This window comes from Sarcophilus harrisii, chromosome 5, assembly GCF_902635505.1.
Source record: "Sarcophilus harrisii chromosome 5, mSarHar1.11, whole genome shotgun sequence".
Taxonomy (NCBI): domain Eukaryota; kingdom Metazoa; phylum Chordata; class Mammalia; order Dasyuromorphia; family Dasyuridae; genus Sarcophilus; species Sarcophilus harrisii.
Genome location: NC_045430.1, coordinates 192,545,944 through 192,571,466, shown reverse-complemented (window position 1 = coordinate 192,571,466; position 25,523 = coordinate 192,545,944). Strand labels below are relative to the sequence as shown.

At 36.8% G+C, this 25,523-nt stretch overlaps 1 protein-coding gene across 1 annotated transcript; it reads left to right on the top strand.

The window, feature by feature from the left end:
- The first annotated feature begins 990 nt into the window (after positions 1-990).
- LOC116419408 (TRPM8 channel-associated factor 2-like) lies at positions 991-18,550 on the top strand. The gene is made up of 7 exons (XM_031939294.1): positions 991-1,641; positions 7,759-8,750; positions 9,082-9,176; positions 10,420-10,633; positions 11,084-11,323; positions 15,198-15,535; positions 17,368-18,550. The coding sequence occupies exons 1-7, from the start codon at positions 1,025-1,027 to the stop codon at positions 17,602-17,604; spliced, it is 2,733 nt and encodes a 910-aa protein (XP_031795154.1). The 5' UTR covers positions 991-1,024; the 3' UTR covers positions 17,605-18,550.
- Positions 18,551-25,523: the final 6,973 nt, after the last annotated feature.

Below are 25,523 nucleotides of genomic sequence, written 5' to 3'. Positions count from 1 at the left end.
ATGAAAATAAGGCAAAGAAGCAGAAAGAAGAGTAATAGAGGAGTGATTTTAGAAGGAAAAAAAAGAGAGTGTAGTATTATCTAACTTAAGTAAGCAAAAAAAGAGCAGGTTGTTTTTTTTTCCAAAAAGGTGGTTGTAAACTATGCTAAATACTGGAGAATAATCAAGAAGAATAAGCACTGAAAAAGTAATCATGGTTATTTATGACCTTGAAGACTATAATTTCCATAGAGATAGAATGCAGAGGAAATAGATTATAGGAAGGAATTAAGAAGAAAAAGGATGGGGCAGCTAGGTGTCACAGTGGATAGAACACCAGCCCTAAGTCAGGAAGACCTGAATTCAAATCCAGCCTCACTTAATACTTCCTAGCTGTGTGACCCTGGGCAAGTCACTTAATCCCAATTGCATCAGTTAAAAAAAAAGAAAAAGAAGAAGAAAAAGAAAAAGAAAAATTATGTAAATAAAGCAAAAAGGAGCACACACACACACAAACATATGTGATCTGCTGTGTCCTGGAGGTACTGATTATCTATCTAGAGTCATTGATCACAGATCTAGGGCTGGAAAGGGTCCCAGAGACCCCTAATTTTATAAATTAGGAAACTGAGACCCAGAAAGATTTGATGAATTTAGAAAAGTCAAATAATTAAGAACTATTGGAGGTAGAATGTGTATCCAGATTTTTTGATTCCAGAGTTGGACCCCTTTTCACTTTCCTTTCTACTGATATCTGCATCTTGGCTCTGATTCACAAACTACCTTCTCATCTGAGTTGTCCAGATCCCTAGAACTATTCTCGGCTTGTGACTGAAACAGCCCTCCCAATAATTATTGCTTTTATGATTCCCAGGATTCTGTCTTGAATTCCTCCTTCTTCCCACACCACACAAGTAGTAACAGACATATTTAAAAACAGAACCTCTGACTCAAAATTCCAATTCCATTTCAAGTAGTACCATTGTTATTAATGATGTCATCAAACTGAGACTTTGCTTCTCTCCCTATATCAGGTTCAACAGCCATGGCAAGGAATCTCTCAGACGATTATGAGTTCCTGATAAAAGAGTTGAACACCTGGGAATTCCCAAGTGACATCACCCCTTCCGAACTCCTCCTTATTAGTGAAGCTTCCTTCCCAGTGCTGGTGAACAGAAGTTACCAGGTCCTCATTGGTGCTTCCCACTACGGTCAGGGCCGCATAGTGGTGCTGTCACATGAAAATTGCCTGTACAGTGACAAAATGGCTCCCTTCCTCAAAAATGCTGTGAAGTGGCTCGGACAAAGTAAAGAAAACAGCATTGGGGTGAACAAATCTGTAGAACACCTGGCTGGTATCCTCCAAGACGCTGGGATCAAGGTACAGATAGTCAGTTGTTGTCATTCGCTGAGTGTTTTCTGCACTGATGCCTTTGGCAGCACCAACGCCAAACAGCTAGTTCAATTTGTGAAGAATGGTGGAGGGTTGCTCATTGCAGGCCATACTTCAAAATGGGCAAAAGAACACAGTGACTCAATTCTAGACAACTTCCCTGGGAACCATGTGACTAGCGTGGCCGGCATATACTTCACTGAAACCCAGGCAGACATCCGTAATCTTAAATTATATCAGAAGATACCTAAGATTCCTCTCAAAATCAAGTAAGTAACATTCCCCAATAGATGTCTTTACATCAGGTGTCAGTCAAGAGCGCAACAATCCTTATTATCAAGCTTCTAGTCTTAGAGAGGAGAGATGCTCATAGGCCTGAAATCAGTTTGAATCAACTACATTTTAATAAAACTGCCAGAGAAAAGGAGATATCAAAGAACTGTTGCCAATAATAATAATAAGTGGATTGAGTTCATACAGAATGGCTCCTTGAAGAAGGACAGGAGAGATACAATGTCAGATTAGATAAGCAAAAGCTTGGCAAAGGCTAAGGAGGGTTTATTTTAATTGGAAAGTCCAGTTGGATTAAGCAGTAATGGAAGGTATGAATAGACAAACGAAAGTATCTGGAAAGCAATTTGAAGGTCATTATCAAGAATTTATATTTGATTTCAGGAAAGGTAGTTATTCAGAATATCAAGAACTTTGACTATAGTAAAGATAAAGGAAAACAACACCTGATATAGAAGTATTTAAAGATTCACAACACACTATATACATTTGTTTAATTCAGGTAAGTGTCGGTTTATTTTATAGAAGAGGAAGTTCAAAGTCATAAAAGTTAAGTGAATTGTTTCTACTCATAATGAATTAGGATTCAAATCCAGGGCTTCTAGGAGGAAAAAATTTTAAAAAAGACAGAGGTTTACTCTATGCCAGGCATTGTATTAAGCACCTAAAAATTATCTCATTTGATCCTCACAACAATCATAAGAGGTAACCAGTCAAGAAATCAGCCCTTAATAAGCTACCATATACCAGCAGTTGTACACAAAGAAAGGTCTTTCAAAGGGCTCATAATCTAATGGGAGAAACAAAAGGAAAACAACTATATACAAAGTTTATACAAGATTAAATGGGAATAATCAACAGAAGGAAGGGACTAGAATTAAGAGGGATTAAGAAGGGCTTCTTGTAGAATTTGGACCGTTGGCTGGGATTTGAAGGAAGCCAAGAGCTGGAGATGAGTAGGGAGAGCATTCCATGCAACCAGTTACATCCATTGAAAACACTGGCGTCTGAAAGATTGGATATCTTGTTTGCCAACAACAAGGTACCCAGTCACTGCATTGTAGAATACAAGAAGGGGATTAAGACATAAAATGGTTGAAAGTGTAGAGTATGTGTATGGAAATGAGTTATAAAGTATTTTGAATGCCAAACAGAAAATTTTGTATTAGATCCTTAAGGCAACAGGAAGTGACTGGAGTTTGTTGAGAAGGTTGTTACATGATTAGATCTGCATTTTAGGAAGATCATTTTCACATCTGATTGGACGGAGGACTGAAATGGGAAGATTTCTAGCAGGGAAACCAACCATCAGGCTATTGCAATAGTCCAAGCATAAGGATCAAGGCCTACACCAGGATAGTGAGAATCAGAGGAGAGAAGAGGGCATAACAGATATTAAGAAGGTAAAATCTATAGGTCTTGATAATAGATTGGATTGAGGAGGAGACAGTTTAGAGAAAAGGAACAGTTGAGGATGACATCTAGGTTGGTAGTGTTGGTAGTTGGTAATATAATAGTGTTTTTAATAGTGAAAGTATGGTTTGATTGGGACTGGAGGGAAGGAAGTGGGGAGGAAATAGGAATAAGAAATAATATAGTGCTTACTATATGTCAGCTGTTACACTAAGTGTTTCAAAAATATTTGATCCTTACAACAACAATGCAAGGTAGGAGCTATTACTATTACTCTCATTTTACAGTTGAGGAAATATAAGTTCCAGGGTCACACAGCCAGTAAGTGTGTAAAATCAGATTTGAACTCAGGTCTTCCTTGACTTAAGATCCAGTGCTCTACTACATCACAACCTGCCTCTCAGATGATAAGTTTAGTTCTGGACATATTAAAGAACATCTAATTTGAGATGTCCAATAGATAGCTGGAAAATGCATAACTACAGGGCAGCAAAAAAATTGTTATTGTTCAGTCATTTCAATCATGTCTGACTCTTTATGATCTTATTTCGGGTTTTCTTGATGAAGATACTTATATCTCCTTCTCCAGCTCATTTTACATGTGAGGAACTGAGTCAAATATGGTTAAGTGACTTATCCAGGATCACACAAGATGAGTCTTCCTGATTCCAAGCTCAGTGCTTTATCTACTCTACCTCAAACTTTCCCCTTTGAGAAAGGTTGGAGTTGGATAGTCATTAGCATAGAGATGATCATTGAATTCATGGAAGCTAAGGAAATCACTAAGTAAGAGAGGAGACAGACAGACAGACACACACTAGGGAAACCCATGTTTAGTGGTCATAACCTAAATGAAGATCCATTAAAGGACACTTATGAAGCTGTTATCATGTAGGTAGGAGGAGAAATCATAGAGAACAGGGTCATGAAAATCTAGAAAGAAGAGAGTAGCAAGGAGAAGAGGATCGTAGACAATAGTAAAGACTGCAAGAACTTAAATATAATTATAATTCCCATTTTATAATTAAGGAAACTGAGGTAGACAGAAATCAATAGACTTCCCAATATCACACAGCAAATAAGTTTCTGAGATTAAATTTGAATTTGAGTTTTCCTGATACCAATTCTAGTGTTCTGTTTATAGTACTACCCAGATGCACCCAGCTGTCCACCAAGTTATCTGGTATAGTACTGCTGCTTTTTCTTTTTCTTTTTTTGCAAAGAGCTAATACAATTGGTAGAGACAGTGCTTGATAAGTAGCAAGTCAATAATTTTCCTATCTGAATAACCATGGAAAAGAGAGAGACACAATTTCCCTGGAAAATAGGCAACTTAGTAAAGATTCAACAAGATCTTTCAGAAAATCCTTTTAAGGAAGCAGCATGATATAATGAAAGGCACAAGGTTAGAAGGAAGAAAACTTAAATTTATGAAGTGACTCTGCCACTTACTAGTTCTGCAACTTTAGGCAATTCACTTCATCTGACCAAGTCATAATTTCTTCAATTGTAAATATTAATAGCCAGCTTGTCTATAGTGTTTTTGGATTTCCAGAAGACTTTGCAAATAGGATCTCATTTGATCATAATCACCCCAGTTTTACAGATGAGGAACTGAAGCAGAATTGCCCAGGGTCACAGAGCTACTACATGCCTGAGATCATTTTTGAACTCAGGTTTTTCCTAACTCCAGATCCAGAGTTCTATTTGCCATTTAGCTGAAATAACAAAAACTACATTAATTCCATCACAGAAATGTTGTGAAGAAAACATTTGATTGATAAAATCTTAAATCACCAAAAAATGTGAGTTTTTAATATAAATTAACAATTTTAAAATATAGGGAAGGAAAAGTTTCTTGGAGAATGAGAGAAAATGAGTATTACTACTGTGGAGAAGAAGTCATCCAAATTTATCCACTACTTACCAAAGTGCCTGACACATAGCAAATGGTTAATAAATGCTAGTTGTTGGATCAACATTTCTAGAGTTGAGTTGTGAGATTTGTTTTTAGGGACAAGACTACATACAGAGAGATGGTGTGAAGATAAATAAGATCACTAAGTAAACAGGAGAGATAAGTAGTCAAATGAGATGGAATTTCACAGATTTAGTGGCAAGAAGAAGGTTCTATCCCAATACTACTTATCTCCTTTCATTTAGGAACTTTTTCCCCAGGAGTAAAGAAATGTAATTATAATTCGCATTTTATAGTTAAAGAACCTGAGGTAGACAGAAATCTCTGTCCTAATAGAAAGGTAGAGTGAGGCACTGAGATGAGTCCCCAAGAATAATGGAATAACTGGTAGAATACTCTACTCCAGAGATCTAAGCAGATAGGCAAATAACCTAAAAGTTAGTAAGAGTCATAATTGATAAAATGAATTTTGATATATCTATTATTCTAACCATGAAGGGGGGGAAATAATTATATCTATGCCATTAGGACTATGCCTAATTTTTAAAATTCTTCTATTCTAAAATCTTTCTTAAGTCAGCCAGTCTATAATAATTTATTAAGTTTTTTTTTTCCTATATAGCAGGAACTTTTCTAAGCCTTGAGATATAAAGAAATATAAATACATGGTCTCTACTCTCAAGGAATTCATATTCTAATAGGAGAGACAATATGCAAATAATATATACATATCCAGATATATACAGGTAACAGAAAGAAGGCATGGGAGAGGAGTGAAAGGGAGTGGGAGATCTGACACGGCCTCCTAAACATGAGATATAAGCTAAATCTTGAAGGAAGTGAAGAAGCATAAGTGAGAAAAACATTCCAGTCAGGAGCAAAGTTAGGGGAAAGGCACAAAATGAGGAGTATCATATGATCAAGGCCAGTAGATATCCAGTTATACTATGTATTCCCTTTCCCTAATATTAGTGCTTTCTTTAATATAGCAGTGTGGCATAGTCCCACTCATTTCCACATGATCAACCAGGCTTGCAATCTAGATATTCAGTTCCTCACTCTCACCCCATTTATGTCCAATCAATTGCCGACAATGTAATCATCCTGATTCAGGCTTTCCTCACCTCACATCTGTACTATCGCAATAATCTGATTTGTTCTCCCTGATAGAAGCCTCTCTCCCATCCAGTTCACATGCTCTGCTCAGTTCTCAAAGTTACCCCTGTAAAGTTCAAGTCTCATCATAGCATCCCCCATTCAATAAACCCCAATAAATAGAAAGTAGATTGTTCTTACCAGATGGGGTCTTCAAACGCATTTACAATATCAAAGTTGACTAGCAAGAAGCAGCCTCCAGAATACCTTGTGTAATGCCCAAAATCAGTTTGATGGCATCCGTAGTTGTCCTATTCTAAATCAAAATATATTAAGCAATCTTCAGTCAAAGAGGTCAAATGCTACCCTCTGGGGTCTTATCTATTTTGAGGAAAGTATTTCAGATGCCAGGATTATTTGCTGAACAGATTGAGAAATTTGAGAAGATAACTTTCTCTAAAGAACAAGAAGGTAGTAGTGCAATTAATACCTGAGCTTGGTCACTCTCTATTAATAGTTTTAAATGGAGTGCCTAATGCCTCTTAATGCCCTAAGAAGGTTTGTAATGTTTATTTGACAATATTTCAGTAATTTGTTTATTATAATTTACATCAATGGGTAATGTGCAGGTTTTTTTTTCAGTTTGATGAACTGGTCAATGTGGAAACTTCATCTACCAACACAGAAAATGGGTTCAAAAATCTAGAATTGGAAGAGGCCCCAAAAGCTATTTAGTTCAACCTTACCATTTAGAGATGAGAAAATGGAGACGTAGGGATGCTTAGTATCCTAGGAGTTCATTCCCTAAGGAACATCAAGGTCAAGTAATTTGCTCAGGATTACTTGACCAATAAACTCTATGATACAGTCACTGACCCCACATTCTCAGCCTTTCTCTCTTGAGAGGATGAATCATAGAAAGGGCCTCACTGACATAAATCAAGAATACATAGTCATCTTCCACCTGTAATGAGGAAGACAGGGTAATACTTTAGTAGGAGAAGACTTATTTTCACAGTAACCCTGAGAAATAAATACCCAAGTAGAAGACAGATGATCTGTTCCTTCAGATTTGAAGGGTACACAATGCCCACTGTGGAATTTTTAGGCTTGCTTCAGCTATTAAAGAAATTCCACTAATAAAAAGGTTATATTCCCACTATACCTATTTAATTCTAGGTACTACACATTAGGAAGAACTTGAATGGGCAAGGAGAGCATCCCAGAGGAAATGGCTTTTAGTTCATGCTATATGAGAGTCAATTGAAGGAACTGGGATGTTTAGCATAGAAAAAAAAAAAAAGATTTACATGTGATTTGATAGTTGTCTTCAAATATTTGAAGGGCTTTCATATGGAAGAGAGATTCAACATGATCTATTTGTCCCTAGAGGGCAGAAGAACAATAGATGTCTAATGAAGTTTCTTCTAGCTCTGAAATTTAATGATATTGTGATTTAAAAAAAAAAAAAGTGTGTGTGTGTGTGGGGGGGGGGGGAAATCACTTGACTTGGGTCTAAAAACTCATAAGAAAATTAACCTATATGTAACTTTATTAAAGATCTCTGCACATAGGACTTGTTGATATACTATTTAACCTGAAGTATTTTACCTTGATTTTTTTTTTCTATTTCTTCCTTAAGTACTAAAAGGAAATAAATCTTTTCCAGGTTTGAGGAGGATATCTCCAAAGATCAGCAACGGATTCTGGATGGAATCTCAAAGCTAGACATCAGAGATGGTGGGATTCCATCTCGCCTGTTAGTCCATGGGTGTTTGGCTTTCCCTCTTGGACTTAGTGACCCTTTTGACTGTTCTGTGGCAGGAGCCCGCTATGGTCTAGGTCGAGTGATAGTTCTTTCCCATGAGGGCTTGCTCTTCTCTCCTAAATTGGGTCAATTTCTGATCAATGCTGTTCGTTGGCTGAAAGGAGATCAGACAGGCAAAATTGGAGTGATCCCACAATGTCAAAACTTATTCCACTGGCTCACTAAAAATGGCATGGATTGTACTTTACAAAACAATGTGTCTGCTGACTTGAGTGTCTACTGCTGCACTGTGTATGATGACAAACAGGCGAAGCAAATTCTGGAGTTCGTGGCAGAAGGTGGAGGATTGCTGATTGGAGGCCAGGCCTGGTATTGGGCCTCTAAGAACCCAAACAAGTCTGTTTTTTTTGACTTTACTGGTAACCGCATTCTCAATTCCTTTGGCATATCCATCCTTAATCAGTATGTAAATAAGGGCCACTATGATTGCCCTGAGCCAGGGCTAAAGAACTATCACTTCCGCGTAGCTATAGCCCAGTTCTTTGATGAGATAAAAAATAAGACTGGAAAGTTCCCAAAGGACTGGCACTCAAAGCTCAGCATGGACTATTCAGCTTTCCTATGGATGTCTACAGAAGAAATCCCCTTCTATGACCATGTACATCGAATGTTAAAGAAGGTGATAAAAATGACTAAGCTTCCCATTATCAACAATAACAATCCTTTGTTCAAAAACTCCTGTAATAACACTCTGATCCACCTAGCCTCTGAACTGTCCTATGTCAAGCCAGATTTTGCTTCAAAACTCTACAAATCAGGGTACCAAACTCCCATCCTTCCTTCCTCCTCGCCAGCACACTCTGTCAACATGGAGATGAATCTCACAAGTCAAAGTAAGAATGGCTCATTGATAGAAAGCTAAGGACAAGATTCATAGTAGGAGGGTAAGAAGAAGAGAGGACAGGGATCAGTTCATAGTGGGTGCTAGGGAAAAATGATGTAGCTGGATGACCCTAGGACATCCCAGAGATATATCTGACTTAGACATAGTCTCCATTTTGTTGACTCCTGGAGATCATAAGTGCTTTAGACTATGTTGAAAAGATGGGGATTATGAATATGTAAGATTTGGGGACAGGATGAATTGGGGATTTTTGGAGGAATATGAGGACTCTGGATGGGAAGAAAGAATCAAAAAATCTCACCTGTCCTCCTGATTTTCAGATGGCAATATTTGGAAAAGTACTGGACTTTACCTCCCTCAAGGCTACACTCTAAATATAACAATACCACCTTCTGCTTGCTCCTCTAACATACAGGTAATTTCCCCAAACACACTGTTCATATAGAGTTTATTTTTTACATACTTCTATGATTATAACTTGCCCTTGCTCCTTCACTCCATGACTGTGAACACAATAAATAGATATCCTACACTTAAATGATCCATTGACAATCCTTCATAACTATAACCTCTTCCAAAGGAGTCATTTCTTACCACAACTGGTTTTCTTTTAGATATATAGGTATGTCTTTTGTCTTTGTATTTTTGATCATCTACAATTTAGATCCTTAGGAGATTCTTTCTTCAAAGACAGACCATCACCAGAACAATATTGATGTTTAAAAAGTAGATTTAGCAAAAAAGAATAGCTTAGGATCACTGGATATGTTATATAGTTTTGCAACTGTATTATGCTTCATTCACCTTCTATTTAGGTTGGGGTCTAGTTCATTATCTATAGGAAGTATAAAGTATATGTGCAATATATATATATATATATATATAAAACTTAATTCACTTCATTAAGTGATACCCAAACCAACTGCATGCTTTAATCAAGATAATCTGTGTTTTTTCACCATGGATTTCATTCAGAAGGCTCCATTATGTTCTGAACTTGATTGAATTGTCATAAGGTCATCCACACTGAGAACATTAAAAAAAAGTTCATATTACATGAGGAACCCCTCTTCCAGTTGGAATACGAATAGGACATACAACATCCATGACAGTAAAGAAGATGTTTTCCCTGCTTCATATTTTGTTTAATACCAATAGTCCAAGTATCATTTGACAATATTTTCTGTGATTTTTTTCTAACAAGAAATCATTTATGATTTTATCAGATGCTTGAGACATTTTTTTGGATAAGAAATTTTAAGACTTTTTTTTCTTAGCCTAAAATTATATATATATATATATATAGCCTTTGTAACACAATATAATCTTCCAAAGCATGGGATCCTTTAGCAAAGTCACTAAGAAAATCCAAATTTTCTACATGCCACCAAGAGACATTGTTAAGTCCAATTTTATGAAGGTTGAAACTATTTAGACATTTTTTTCAAATCTATTTATTCTTGAAGTAACTTGTTTCCCAGGTATATTTCCCGTTGTTTGTAGAGAGATTATTCATTCACAACTTCCTCTCTCCCTTACTCTCTCTCTCTCTCTTTCTCTCATTCTGTTTCATGCACACATATACATACACATACACGCACACACATATACATATGTGTTAGATTTAATATGTTTCATGTCTTCTTCTGACCATCCAGGTACAAATTGGCTGCCACAGTGACAACCTGATGAATCATGATAAGATAATCAGAGCACCTATAGTTGTTTACCGATATGACTTGGCCAAACCAGATAATTCAATCTCCACCTTCTGGGGTGGCCTTGTCTATATCATTGTGCCCGATGGCTGTTCCTTGGGAAATACAACTGTCACCTTTACTGGAGCTGTACCTGCCCCTTACTTCATACTTGGTGAGTCAAGGTCTCAAAGGAGTAAAAACAAACAAACAAACAAAAAAAGTGAGATGGCCTAGTGGAAAGTTATAAAGTGGATTATAAAAAAGGTGAAAGTCATGAGTTGGTAAAGAAATACATAGGCATTATAGAATGGGAAAAAGATGGACGATTTAGAGAACACTTAATAGAGTGAAGAAGAAACTATGTATAGTAACTTCCTGTGTGACCAATCTCTCTGGATCTCAGTATCCGCATTCTAAATCACCAAGTGTTCTCTAAGGTCTAATTTAGCCCTCAATACCAAGATTCCAAGATTGAGGGGCAATGATGAGAGGGCATAATAAGCTACTTGGAATATTTTATGTCCTACATGCTCTTTCCCTAATGGGGTACAAATTTCAAATTTGGATAGGAGGTGAGCCAAATGAGGCACAGAACCCATAACCTCATGGTCTTTGTTTCCAGGAAAGACATCTGTGGAGGAATGGAAGAATTCCATCCGTCACCATCCAGTGCCCTGGGGGGAACTCCAGGCAGATAGCATTATCCTGACAGTGCCAGCTAAAAGTCTACAACGTATAGAGAACCCTGAACCCGTGCTCCGCCTCTGGAATGAGATGACAGAAGCCATAGCCAAACTTAGTGCCAAGCCCCACCCATTTCCTCAACATGAGAGAATTGTCACTGATGTGCAGATCGCATATGGTAGGTATTCTGAAGTCTGGGAAAGGGAATTATCTGAGCTTGCAGTGAGTGAGTGAGTACTATTCATTCAATGGGTTGCTTTGGTCATCTTATATGTGCAAAGTATTGTCACAGGAACATGAAGGAGGAGGACAGTGAAAGAGAAAACCATAGTGTCATAGATTTAGAACTAGAAAGAACTAGAAAGGTTGGCCATCTAGACCAACCTCATTTATTTTGCAGATGAGGAAACTAAGACTCATAGTGGTTAAATAATTTGAGTGGGGTCATAATCATAACTGGCAGAACAAGAATTTAAATCTTGTTTTTTCTAATTCTTGTAGAGAGTCCTCTAACTGTAATTCTCTATTGAATATCACTCTCTCTCAGAGAGTACAAAGTAGTACTTGACCTCAAATTCAAATTACCTGATTGTTTTAACTTATTATTATGAAAAATAGACATAAAACCAGAGCAGATTGATGTAAAGAGTGCTAGATGGAAATAGACAAGTTTAAGTCTCAGTTCTTTTCCAGATAGCAATTACCAAGACAAATCACTTCCCTCTATTGAATCACCGTTGTTGTTGTTTTTTTTAAATCTATAAAATGAGAGGGATTTCACTAGATTAAGGTTCCTTTAGGTATATTTGAAAGGCTTGTTATCCTAATTGTATTTTCATCCAAACTTAGAATTTGTAAAATATATTTCTGGGGGACATAGTAGTCTAGTTATCATCAGAGCATGTAAGAAATGGAATGTTTATTAAGTGAAATCCTTGGTATAATGTACTTCTTGGTTTTTAGAAAGGAAACAGTTTAGTTGAGACAAGACATACACATTTTCTTAAAATATAGATTACAATAAATTTATATATATATATATATACATACAAATTTTTATATATGACAATAAAATAAGGCAGCATGGTCAAATTAGTATAAAGATTCTTCTTCATTTGATCTTCCCCTTTTCTTTTTTTTTTTTTTTAATTATAGTAACTTTTTATTGACAGAATCCATGCCAGGGTAATTTTTTTTACAACATTATCCCTTGTACTCACTTCTGTTCCGATTTTTCCCTCCCTCCCTCCACCCCCTCCCCTAGATGGCATGCAGTCCTATATATGTTGAATATGTCCTGGTATATCCTAGATACAATGTATGTGTGCAGAACCAAACAGTTTTCTTGTTGCACAGGGAAAATTGGATTCAGAAGGTAAAAATAACCCGGGAAGAAAAACAAAAATGCAAACAGTTTACATTCATTTCCCAGTGTTTTTTCTTTGGGTGTAGCTGCTTCTGTCCATCATTGATCAAATGAAACTGAATTAGGTCTCTTTTTCAAAGAAATCCACTTCCATCAGATTACATCTTCATACAGTATCATTGTTGACATATATAATGATCTCTTGGTTCTGCTCATTTCACTTAGCATCAGCTCATGTAATTCTCTCCAAGCCTTTCTGTATTCATCCTGCTGGTCATTTCTTACAGAACAATAATATTCCATAACATTCATATATCACAATTTACCCAACCATTCTCCAATTGATGGGCATCCACTCAGTTTTCAGCTTCTGGCCACTACAAACAGGGCTGCCACAAACATTTTGGCACATATTGGTCTCTTTCCCTTCTTTAGTATCTCCTTGGGTATAAGCCCAGTGATCTTCCTCTTTTCAACTACTAAATGTAAACATTTCTCAAGATGCTGCCCTAGTTCATCTCTACTTTCTCTAAAAACTATCCTTTGGCAATTTCTTCCAGTTCCTTAACTTCAGTTGTCACATCTAAGCAGAAGACTTTCTTTTTTTTCAAATATGATATTTTATTTTTCCAAAAATATGTTGAGATAATTTTCAACATTCACCTTCACAAAACCTTGTATTTCAGATTTTTCTTCCTGTCCTCACCCCTCACCAAGATAGCAAGCCATCTGATATAGGTTAAATGGTGTAATTGTTATAAGCATATTTCCATATTCATCATGTTGAGCAAAAAAAATTAGATCAAAAGATAAAAAACATGAAAAATGGAAAAAACAAGCAAACAACAACAAAAAGGTGAAATACCATGCTTTGACCCATATTCGATCTTCATTGTTCTCTCTCTGGATATGGATGGCACTTTCCATCACAAGTCTATTGGAATTGTCTTGAATCACCTAATTGCTACATCCCCTCCAATATTTCACCATTTTCATATTTTGTCTTTGCCAATTATTCAGTTTAACAGATTCAAATCTATTTTAATTATAATTTCTTTTATTAGTGAATTTTTGTAGTTTGCATTTCTTCTTTGAAAAATTGCCTATTTCTGTAATTTGACCAATTATCTACTTCCTATTAGATCAGTTCCCTATACTGTTTAAAATATTTTTCAGAGATATTTGCTATAGAAATTTTTTGTTAACAACTTTCCTTTTCCAAACTAATTAATTGAAAACTTTTTAGATTTTAGATAATCTGAACCAGTGACTCAATAGATAGATAATTGGTCTTAGACCCAGGAAGACATAGGTTCAAGTCTCACATATAACACATGCTAGTTTTTGGGTGCTGGGTAAATCATTTAATCAATCTACATTCTAGGTCGGTTTTTAAGATACAAAGTTACAGAGAAGGTACTTGTCTTTTTTAATAGAAGAAATTACTTATTGGGAATTCTCTATGTATATGAAATCACAGTTTTGGGGGGTTTTTTAAAATTGATTTTATAATCATTGCTCTCCCTTATTTGGTTAAGAATTTTATTTTGGGAGGATTTTGGGAAGATGGCAGAGTAGGTCAGTAAATTTCAAGCTCCCCAGATTTCCTCCTCAAACAGAAAAAAAATTGCACTTCAGGGCAAACGTAGATTGGTGAAACACAAATAAGACTTGGGGCAAAATGGGATCCTCCTGAGACAACCCAAAAAGACTCAAGGAAAAACCCCAGATCAAGGTTTAACCATTGTGAAGTGTAAAGACCTCCAGATTGGCTCTGTAGAAACACCAAATGGAGACTCCCAGTCTAGTTGGTTGGTTTCCTCTGGGAAAGTTCATTTTTTAAAAATAAGAAGTATTAGTGTAAGCACTTCCAATTGTGGGATGAGGGCATGGTGCCTCTAGCTTCACTTAAGCTGTCCCTTCTGACCTGGAATCCCAAACCAAGAGCTCCTCTCCTCTTGCAAGTGCTTGTAGCCAATAGTGTATCAGCCCCCATTTCTTTTTCCCTCCCTGGATATTCTGGTTCCTTCTCTCTCAGGGCTGAGCACAACTAGGTATAGAATCCTTAATCAGCTCAGTTTCCCTCAATCTTCCTGACTCAGATCCCCAACTCTTTACATTGTCCAGGAGGTGAAAGGTTCTGTGATTTTGGACAGTCAAACCCATCTAGCCCTACAGGTCCCTACTTGGGGACTTAGAGATGTTTACACTTCCTATTGGCTGCATGTCAGTCCTCAGGTCTTCTCGGTTTGTCCCCAGAAGTATCCCTGTCCTGCCCTGTCTTATTTGTTTTTCACCAGTCTATGTTTGTCCTGAGGCACAGTTTTATTTTGTTTGTGCCGGAAATCTGAAAAGCTTAGAATTCTCTTCCCAGAATCCTCTCTCTAGTCAATAATTTTATTACCAGCCATAGATGACCTTCCTCAAAATTTTCACAGAAATTTGGATCTTCTGTTTGTGTGACTTAATCTGTCTTATATCGTCATATTTCTGTGCATGTCTTGCCCCCAATATAAGGTTATATAATTCCTTGAGAATTGTCTTGTCTTTATATTCAGTGTTAAGCTCATTGCTTCACACAAACTTGGTAATTAACAAATATGGATTGAAAGGAATAATCTGGAGCTAATAAAGAAGAGAGCTTTTGTATGTGAATTTTAACCCTTTGCTCCTTCTCTGGACCTAGGTTGGATGCATGCAGGGTACCCTATCATGGGCTTCTTAGATGTAGCGGATGAACTAATCTCTGAAGAAATCATAAGGAAAAAAGGCTTGTGGGGTCCCATTCATGAGCTGGGTCATAACCAGCAATTTCATGCCTGGGAGTTTCCCCAACATACCACTGATGCCACCTGCAACCTTTGGTCTATCTATGTGCATGAGAAAGTTTTGAAGATCTCCAGGAATCATGTACACCCTGCACTGAGGCCTGAACAACGGCAAAAAAGATTGGAAGAATTTAAGAAAAAGGGTTCTCCCTTGTCAATGTGGTATACTTGGACAGCCCTGGAAACATATCTGCAGGTATTAAACATGGGTGTTGCAGGACAAGAGAATAAGAACCCTCAGCTGAGGAAAGAGTCTCACATTTGTATTTCACTTTGGTGTCCTTAGGAGATTTCCCCTTTACCCACCCAACTAGACCATGGGAATGATTCTTAGTCTGATATAAGTATGAATTCATTGCATGTTGCTGCCTACCTTTCTGTGCCACTGGAATTAATGAGCCCAGACCTGAATTCCAAATATATTAAATCTATGAATAGATGGAAAGTAGTTTGAAAAGTGGAAGGTGAAGGAAGAGTGCAAGTCAAGGAGACAGAACAGGTCGGTAGAATAAGAAGATCTGATGAGTTTCAGGAGTTTCAGGGCAAAGCTTCTTAAACTGTGGGTTGTGCATCATATGGGGTAATATAAATAAATGTGAGGAATCACGAAATTATGATTCATTATCAGTAAATGTTTGATTTGTATACCTATTTTATTTAATTATATGCCTGGGGTCCTGTAAAAATTTCTCTGGCAAAAAGGGTCTTGAGTGGAAAAAGAAGTTCTGACGTAGTTGTAAAACTTAAGTTCTGGTCAGGAAGACCTCTGACAACTACAAGTTATGGTACCCTAGACAAGTTGATTAACCTCTCCGTGTCCCCAGGGAACTTTTTAAAACTAGAAACTGGAGAGTAGTTGAAAATGTGCATTATAATTAGATATTTTTAGTTGCTTAGAGGTCTACTGAACTTTTTAGAAATTTTGTTTCCTTCCTTGTCCTTCAAATATAAGAGTGCTAGTTTAATTGTGTCTTTGAAAATTTGAACATCTATCCCTAGGCAAGAAAACTGACTTTATTTTGCAGTATCTCAATTTCTGCATTATTATATGACTTTTCTGGAAGTCTTCATTGAGGTGGACCAAATATCTAACATGATCTTCTCCAGAGAGCTGCAAGGAAAGTTTCCATCATAATCCTGGAGATCCCCTTCAGAAGAGTCCACAGAGTAGAGTAAGACTGGATTTACAGTCAGAGGTCAAGTTTGAATCCTAGTTCTTTAACATCAAACTCCCTATTTGATGTCATTTAACTTCTTTAGGCCTCAGTTTCCTTATCTGTAAAATGATAAAGTTTGTTCTAAGACCTTTTGGAGCTAAAAATCTGTGATTCTATGGATGCAATAATCCTGGGATCATCATGATGCCTAGTGGCTTTACTATCCAGGAGTCAAGTACAAAGTAGAAGGGCACAATTCAGACAGAATACATCACCTGAAAAATCCAATGTACCAGATATTTATTTAGTCAATTCAGAGAACATTCTTCCACTCTGCTGCTGACAAGAATAGAAACAGATACACAGTCTCTCTCAAGATCACTCTTTCAATATTTCAAGTTTCTCTAATATTCACTCCAATATTCCTGACACTTTTACCATCACAAATTCTATATATGATTACCTAAAAAATGCTTCCTGAGAAAAGTTTCATCCCTGATCTATGAATTCTCTTAGGTCCAGGAACACTTGTGACCTCTCCCTGAATGCTCTCTTCTCATACTCCTCAAATGGTCAAATTTTTACCAATATCTAGTTTCTGGGAAACAAAAGGAGGAGTGTAATAATTTAAGATCTCACACATTTAAGGCTAGCATTGAACAGTGTCAGCACCGGAAATTCTCTTCAACGTGGATTTTAGGATTCCCTGAGAATTTGTATAGGTTTTGTTTCATTGTGTATAGGAAGGATGTGAACCTGGGTCAATGTGAAAGGAAGATCTTAACTAAATCCAAAATGATTTCAATTGTATTTATGTGCTAAATTATCTGCTGAGAACTAGACAATTCATCCTACTCTCCCTTCCTCTCAGTTGCAGGAAGCCTTTGGCTGGGAGTCTTTCATCCAAGTCTTCAAAACATACCAACAGCTGACTAATGTGCCTGAAGAGAAAGAAAGCAAAATGAACCTGTGGGTGACAAAGTTCTCTGAACAGGTGCAGAAAAATCTGGTTCCTTTCTTTAAGGCCTGGGGCTGGCCTGTTCAGAAGGAGGTGGAAACAGCCATTGCCCACCTGCCTGAATGGAAGGAGAACCCCATGAAGGTGTAGTTCCACAAGAATTTAAAAATAGCCTGCAAGACTGAAATGTGTCTATAAAGAGTACCCCTAAAGGCTCCAGTTTGTTGTTCTTTGCCTTTGGCCTTTCAGTCTCATGTCAAAACAAGTTGTAGCAAATAAGGAAATTGTCTTCCCAATTTTTTCATAGATAAGGGCTCAAGATATAGCCCCATTTTTTTTTTTCTTTTGAGATAAATGGATGGCTTACATGGGCTGGCAGCAAATTCCTTTCTGATAAATATCCGATTACTTTATAACTAAGTAAAAAGCTTGGTTATGATTGAAGGCCATCAGCTTTCTTTCACTGGAAAATATGACTTTAAGAGATCTGAAAATTCTGTCTGGGCTTTTCTCTTTGACTAGATATCCTAAGAGATCTAGTTGGGGTTCCAAACTGAGAAACAAATTTAGTGTAAGAGAAGAAATTCACCTAGCTCTTTATCTTAAGTACTTCATTCTCAAACTCTACCAGCTTTTAGCTTGTCTCAAATGGGCAGTCCACTTATTTCTCACAAAAATACTTAAAGTTAACACTTATACCTCCAATTCCCTTTCCAGTTCAATTCCCCAACAGATTTTTTGTGATCTCTGAAGAAGTCTAGATCTAAATGCCTCCTACACCAATTCTCTGAATTCAATTTATGTTGCCTGTTGATGCAGAGTATGCTATCTTATGCATGTGAATGGCCTTTGCCATGAGAATGGAAAAGAATTCATTTAATGTTTCTCATCATTTAATCTTTACCCATATTGGTAAAGTTTTCTTAAACACAGAAAGAGGATGGTTATCACATTCTACCTTATAGCAAACTGATTTGTTTCAATGTGGTACATTTTTCCTGACTGTCTCCCATACTCCAAATAGTCTTCCCCCTCCACTCTGCATCCTGAATTCCTTCCCTAGCTTCCTTTAGGTCTTAAAGAACTTAATTTTAAAAGGCCATTTCATCCAGGCCTATCTCCAGTCATCCTGATCTATATCTGCCTACTGGAGCCAGATGACTCTGGAGGAGAAAGTGAGGCAGGTGATTTTAAACAACTTCTCTCACTTAAATCCATTTCACTTGCTTGTCATGCCATCACCTCGCTAAAGTTGTGATCCTCTTTGAGAACAAAGGACAAGCAACATCACTTTCCATTAAAAGCCTTTCCCAATCTTCCTTAATTCTAATCCCTTCCCTTTTTGGATTATTTCCAATTTATTCTATAGATAAATTTGAAATTGTATTCAATTGCTAATAGATGATTGTTTACATATTACCCTCCTTAGACTTTGAGCTCCTTGAAAGTAGAGATTGTCTTTTACTTTTCTTTGTATCTTCTGCAATTAAGACAGTGCCTAGTGCAGAATAGATACTTAATATATGCTTAAAGATTTAATAGCCCGATATGTTCTATGGCTGCCTTTTGTAAAAAGAAATCATTTAATGATCAAAACTGGGTGAAGGGGGAAACTAGGTGGCTCAGTGGATAGAGCACCAGCCCTGAAGTCAGGAGGACCTGAGTTCAAATCTAATATGAGACACAACACTTCTTAGCTGTGTGATCCTGGGCAAGTCACTTAACCCCAATTGCAACAGCAAAAACAAAACAAAACAAAACAAACAAACAAACAAACAAAAAACCAGGGTGAAGGACAATAGACCAATGCATAGTGATTATAAGTAGATTTCAGCCTATTACCAATAATGTCTAGTGCACATAGAATCAGTGTACCTTTGTGCCTCAGTTTCCTCTTTTTGTAAAATGAGATGGTCATACTCAATAGCCTTTAAGAGACCTTGCAACTCTAAATCTATGACAATATGGTCATAAATGACCCAAGGAAATGTATGAATGAAAAAAAAAAAAGAGATGTAATGATATGAAGAAAAAGCAAGAAATAACAAAAGACAGTCACAGTATAATAGTAGTGTGCAGAAAATGTTTTATTAAAAAAAAAAGTATCCAGCATTTACTTAACATTTCTTGGAAGGCAGCTAGATGGCATAGTAGATAGAGCACCAGCCCTGGAGTCAGGAGGACCTAAATTCAAATCTGGCCTTAGAACATGTAACATTTCCTAACTGTGTGACCCTGGGCAAGTCACTTAACCCCAATAACCTTGCCAAATAAAAAATTAAATGAAAAAGAATTTAATTGTTAATTAAATAAATTAAATACAATTTTAAAAATAGGACAGGATGAGAAGGCATAGATGCGCTACAGTATATACCATGCTGGAGTTAGGGAGGAATGCCCATATCAATATAATCATAGATCTATTTTCCCTATTGCACCACAAGCTTTTTGATAGCAAGGTTCCTTGTTTTTCATCTTGGCATCCAGCACCTAGCATGTTGTATGTAATCACAATTTTTACTGAATTGATTCTTTTTTGATTTACTTTTTTTTAACAATAAAATTGATTTACTAATTGAATGATTCTTTAATGCATTCTTTTCTTGATTCACATCTTTCTCCCCAGCTCCCAAGATACAGGACTTTCTTGGTGTTAAACACAAGAAATGTTTGCTTTTGCCTAAAGACTAAGTGGCTACATTCCATATTACCAAGTCTGTTCTTTCTCATACTAATATTCTTCTCAAAAACATTTCACTTAGTTCCATTCCTTCTTTCCTACAGCCCCAAATGGTTTCATGACAGATCTAGTCACATACTTTCTCACAAGAACTTTAGTACCTACACCTAGTTATAGTGAGATCCAGATGCTGATCTTTTCCTCTCCCTCTAAACACTCTTTTCCCATGAAAAGAGAAGAGGTTCAGAACTATACCATTCATGTACTACATCTTTGGGGATTATTTCATAACCAGCCCCAAATAATGATATCAATGGATAGGGGATAACATCTGGAACTAGGGCTGCACAGCCTCTCATGCCTGCTGCATAGGAAAAGAAAGTATATCTGCTTCTATGCAGAGACCTAGTAGTTTGTGCCACATATCCACAATCCAAAAGTCCTTTTCTCATTCCAAACACTGAGTTGAGTGGAACAAGATGGCACAGAGGATAAAGCACAGGCCCTTGAAGTAGAAGGACTAAACACCATCAGCTAAAAGGTACACACTCAAACAACTTCACATCCACTCTCTCCTATCCTACTACATTTCTGGTTACACTAACTAATGACTCTGTAATCCATCCAAAATATATCCAGGGATTGTAATTTCAGCCATACATCAAACTATAACATGGTTTGCCCATTACATTTTTATACATTCCCCAGGGTTCTATAGAACACTGGGAGACTTTGAGGAGAGTCTCTTTTCTCTGTCATTAACTACAGCCTCGATTAATTTTGTTCTCCCAGTCTTAGAGTTACAACTATGACAATTTCACTACCAAACACATTAGCTTTTTTAGAAAAGCATTGTCTTCAAAGATATAACAAGGAAAATCATTCAAACATTTCCCCTAATACCTCAGGACTGTAATCTTCCCTATAACACTTAGTCTCTAAGCAGAAAGGGTAGAATGGGATCACAACTTGGCTCAATTTCTGCATAGAATTAGCCCCCCAAATTCAATCCAACACCCACATACCTCACTCCCACTCTCATGTATGTATAGGGACTCTGGCTTCTCATGGATTCCCTATTGGATTGGCTACAATATCTGGCAGGTAATTCTGGACTCCAAGAACAACATTATGAAGTCCGAGTTAGTACCCCAGATGCCTTAGAATAAGCCAGAGTCAGGATAAACAAAAGTCTTTGGTCTTTATTCTTGGTCTTTAAGAGGAGAAATGAAGGGAATGGACACAAGTTCTCCACAGCCTCCCTTCTTTTCATCCACCACAAAAGTGACTCTGGCTCGTCTTACTTTATATCCTAACCCCTCCTACAATTCTCTGTATACACCAAAAGATCAAACCAGCACAGAATAGTGGGAAGGGCCATTTTCCAAGCATATGCTAATAGAGTATTGTCCAATAAGTAATTAGCCTTAAGTGCTCAGTTGTCTAATTCCAGTGCACCTACTCAGAATTTCATCCCTTTACACATCATGGATTGACCTTTTGGGTTTGGCATTCCACTCTTTCTGTACCTAGAGCTAAAAGGGACAAATGACCTGAGAAAAGGGCAAGGTGACCCTCAATTTCTTCCCTATTTATTTCAAGGTGTCACATTGTCTAAGTAAAGTAGTCCTTCATCCCTGCATGCTAGCAGAGACTGTTCCAGTAAGAGAGTTTTAAAGACAAGGAAATTCTGACTATTCAACCAACAGAAATATAACCAATTATGTGATAGGGCAATGGAGAATGTTCAGAATATGCCTCCTTAACCAGTTCTCCTCTCCTTTTCCTAATTCTCCTCTCCTTTTCCCCAGAAATAGGTCCCCAGCAACTCCTATATGGATGCCTCCATGTTAGATGATCTGGATATCTACCAAACTCTATTACAATGTGATTATTGTCAAGAAAATATTTGAAAAATTTATTAGGAAGTTATTAACAACTGTGGACAATGACATGATTTCCATATCTTCTCTGTACTACTGTTCACTTTCCCACTTATAGTTTAAAGCTCAGATTTACTGTTGTCTTCCAAATTGGCATTTACTGTCAATCCCTCAAAATAAAATTTTGAGGAATTTTTGAAACATTTTTAGACATAATTTATTGCTGTATATATATATATATATATATATATATATATATGTGTGTGTGTGTGTGTGTGTGTGTGTGTGTATGTATATATATATATATACTGTATATGTACTGGGGGCATAACCCCAAGTCTTCTTGACTTGGAGGCCATCTCTCTTTCCACTATATCACATTGTGGTTCACTTTATAATCATTCTTTCACCCGAAAAATCAGACTTTGTATTCCTAAGGTGATCAAGCAAAATTCTTATCTATAAATCACTACCATCACCATCATTCTATAATTGATAGAGCATTGGGCCTAAAGTCAGGAAGACCTGAGTTCAAATCCAGCCTCAGATATTTATTAGCTATGTAATCATGGTAAGTAACAACCTCTGCCTGACTCAACCCCTTCCCCTATAAAATGGGCATAATAATAAAGTACAAAAAAATGGATGGGTGAGTAAGAAACTAGGATTAAAAAATAACAACAATAAAAAAGCTAGGATCCAGCTGATCAAAGGTAGGATAATTTAAAATCTAGGGAATCCATGGTGTTTGATGGCTAGGATAATTAAAAATCAATGGGAAAAATTAGTGGGGAAAAGGGGAGAAATGAAAAAAGAAAAAAATGGTCTGTGGCACTATGTTTCCTGAACCAAGGACAGAGCCTAAATAACCAATAAGAAACTCTGAATCTTTAGATCACTGCTTCCTAAACTGTGGGTTGTGATTCCACATGGGGTCATATAACTGAATGTGGGGATCACAAAATTATGGCTTATTAGCAGTAAATGTTTTATTTGTATGCCACTTTTATATAACTACATATATGGAGTCACATAAAAAGGACTCAAGTGGGAAAACTAAAGACAGGTTTTAGATCATCAGGGGATTAAGAAAAGTTCCCTAGACAGAATAGAAAAATATGTTGGAACTAAAAGGAAAGATTGGTTAGCCAGAAAGAGAAAAATTGAGCCTTAGATGGGTTAGACTTAAGTCAATGGAAGTAGTCCATTCAACAAAAACTATGACAGCTAACATTGATTTATAGATCACAGTTTTCAAAGTACTTTCCAACCAATAATTATTCTTATGGGATTAAGAGGGACTATGAGTACAATGATACATGTCATGAAAGGATTTTCCTAAAGTATACAAAGCTAAACTTTATATCTATTTTTGTGACTGGAAGTATCTTAATTTATATGATAGCCTTACTGTCAAACTCCCCTGATGTTCCATACTCTTTGGGTCCTCTACCTTGCTCTGGCTGGGCTACCTAGTTTCTCTGTGTCTTGGTTACAGAGTTTTTTCTAAATTGATCCACTCTGTCTTCAGAAAAACTGCTTACACAATAAACCTTTTTTGTTTGATAGAAAGTTGGTTTCACATAAGATACCTGACTTGAAAACATAATAAATAATAGAATCTTAACCTGAAAGTTACTTTAAAGGTCATCCAGCTCAATCTCTTCTTCCTTAAGTAAAAATTCCTCTATTAACATCCCTGGCAGATAGCCATGAATTCTCTAATTAAATATTTTCATTGATGGAGAATATGACATTTTTAGACAAATCTAGTTGTAGGAATGCTTGATTATATTGTTTAGCTAATATCTTAACCATACAAATTGCCTAAACTTTTCAGAAAAGATGACAGCAAATATTTGAAGATATTTATCATATCCCCACTTAATCTTTTTTTATTTCAATAGTATTTTCTTTTCCAAATACATGTAAAGATAGTTTTCCACTTAATGTTCTTGAGCATTTTAATCAGAAGGCATTGTTTTGAATTCCCTTACAATATTTGTGTTTACTCATTTATTCATCCAAAAATTTCTAATCATCAGTTCCTAGATGCCAAAGAAGATATAATGTATAATTAAATCATGGCTCCTGCAGTCATGAAGTTTGCATTTTGGGAGAAGGACATGGCCCATACATAAGTAACCATAACATGAAATATAACATGAGAAGTACCTAAGAGAAATACAAAGTGATCTTTTCACATATCTATTAAAGGGAAAAAATCACTTCTGATCTTATTACAATATGCATGATTGATATTCCTTAATGATCTATTAATTACATAATATATTGATTGTGACCTAGCTTTCAATAAATGTATTTCTCTCATTATAACTGCATAAAACAGTAAGCTCATTGAGAACAGCAGCTGATTTTTAGATGTTTAGCACAGAGTAACTGTTTGACTTGACTTTAGTTTATACCATTGTGATATAGTTGTCCAAACTAGTGGTTGGACAGAATAGATACTTTCTTGCATGATTCTATGAAGCATGGTACCATCATTCTCTGTGTTCTGTAATTTGTCTGAATTCTCCTTCAAAATGTAACACCCAAGGGGTAAGAAAGAAGGGACAGTCTGCAAAGAAGGCAGATTGCATACAGAACATTGCCTGAGTTCTCCGCAACTTCCCTCAGAATTAATGCTAAATCAAGTCACTGAATGGACTTTGAAATGACAGAATCCACAAATATTCAGAGTGTAATAATTTTCCTCCAGCTTAAGACAGCTTAAAAGGACTTCAGAAAAGGTCTGTCTCAATTGGGCAGGGGAAAATGCAGCCCAGCACAGGTGTACTGTGGGGATGCTCAGCATGAGGAGACCCATTGAGGCCATCTAGGGAGATGATTATAGCCAAAATACAGCAGTATTGGCTACTCTTTCCAGGTACAGAAGGCAAGCAAATCAGCAAAACAGCCGTGAGACTTCCAACACAACATAAGGCAAATTGCGAACCCTCAAACTGCAGTATAATAAGCAGGATTAGGGTAGGCCCACCCAGCACAGTAGGGAAGCCTGCAGCACCACCAATCTCAGCACAATCAGGGAGAAGCCCTGCAAAAGCTCCATCACCCTGAAGAAGAAGTTTGGAACAATCTCCCCTGTGCCCTAGGAGCAGACCTAAACCTTTAGAAATGAGCAAAATTGCAAAAAAGATCTTTGACCATAGAGACTACTATGGTCTACTACATGGAGATACTATGGAGACAGGGAAGATCAGAACATAAACTCAGAGAGAACAACAAAGGCAAAATGCCTACATGTGAAGCTTCAAAGTGGGAGATGAACTGATCTCCCAGTTCAAAAGGCTCTTTTGGAAGAATTCTAAAAGGACCTTAAAAGAGAGAGAGAAAAGACATAATAGCTATGCAGGAACATTATGGAAGTTTCTTGGGAAAAGCCCACACTTTGGAAAAGCAGCACAGAAATTGACTGACAAGAATATCGCCTTAAAAAATAAGTTTGGCAAAATGGAAAAAAGATATATACTGAAGAAAATACC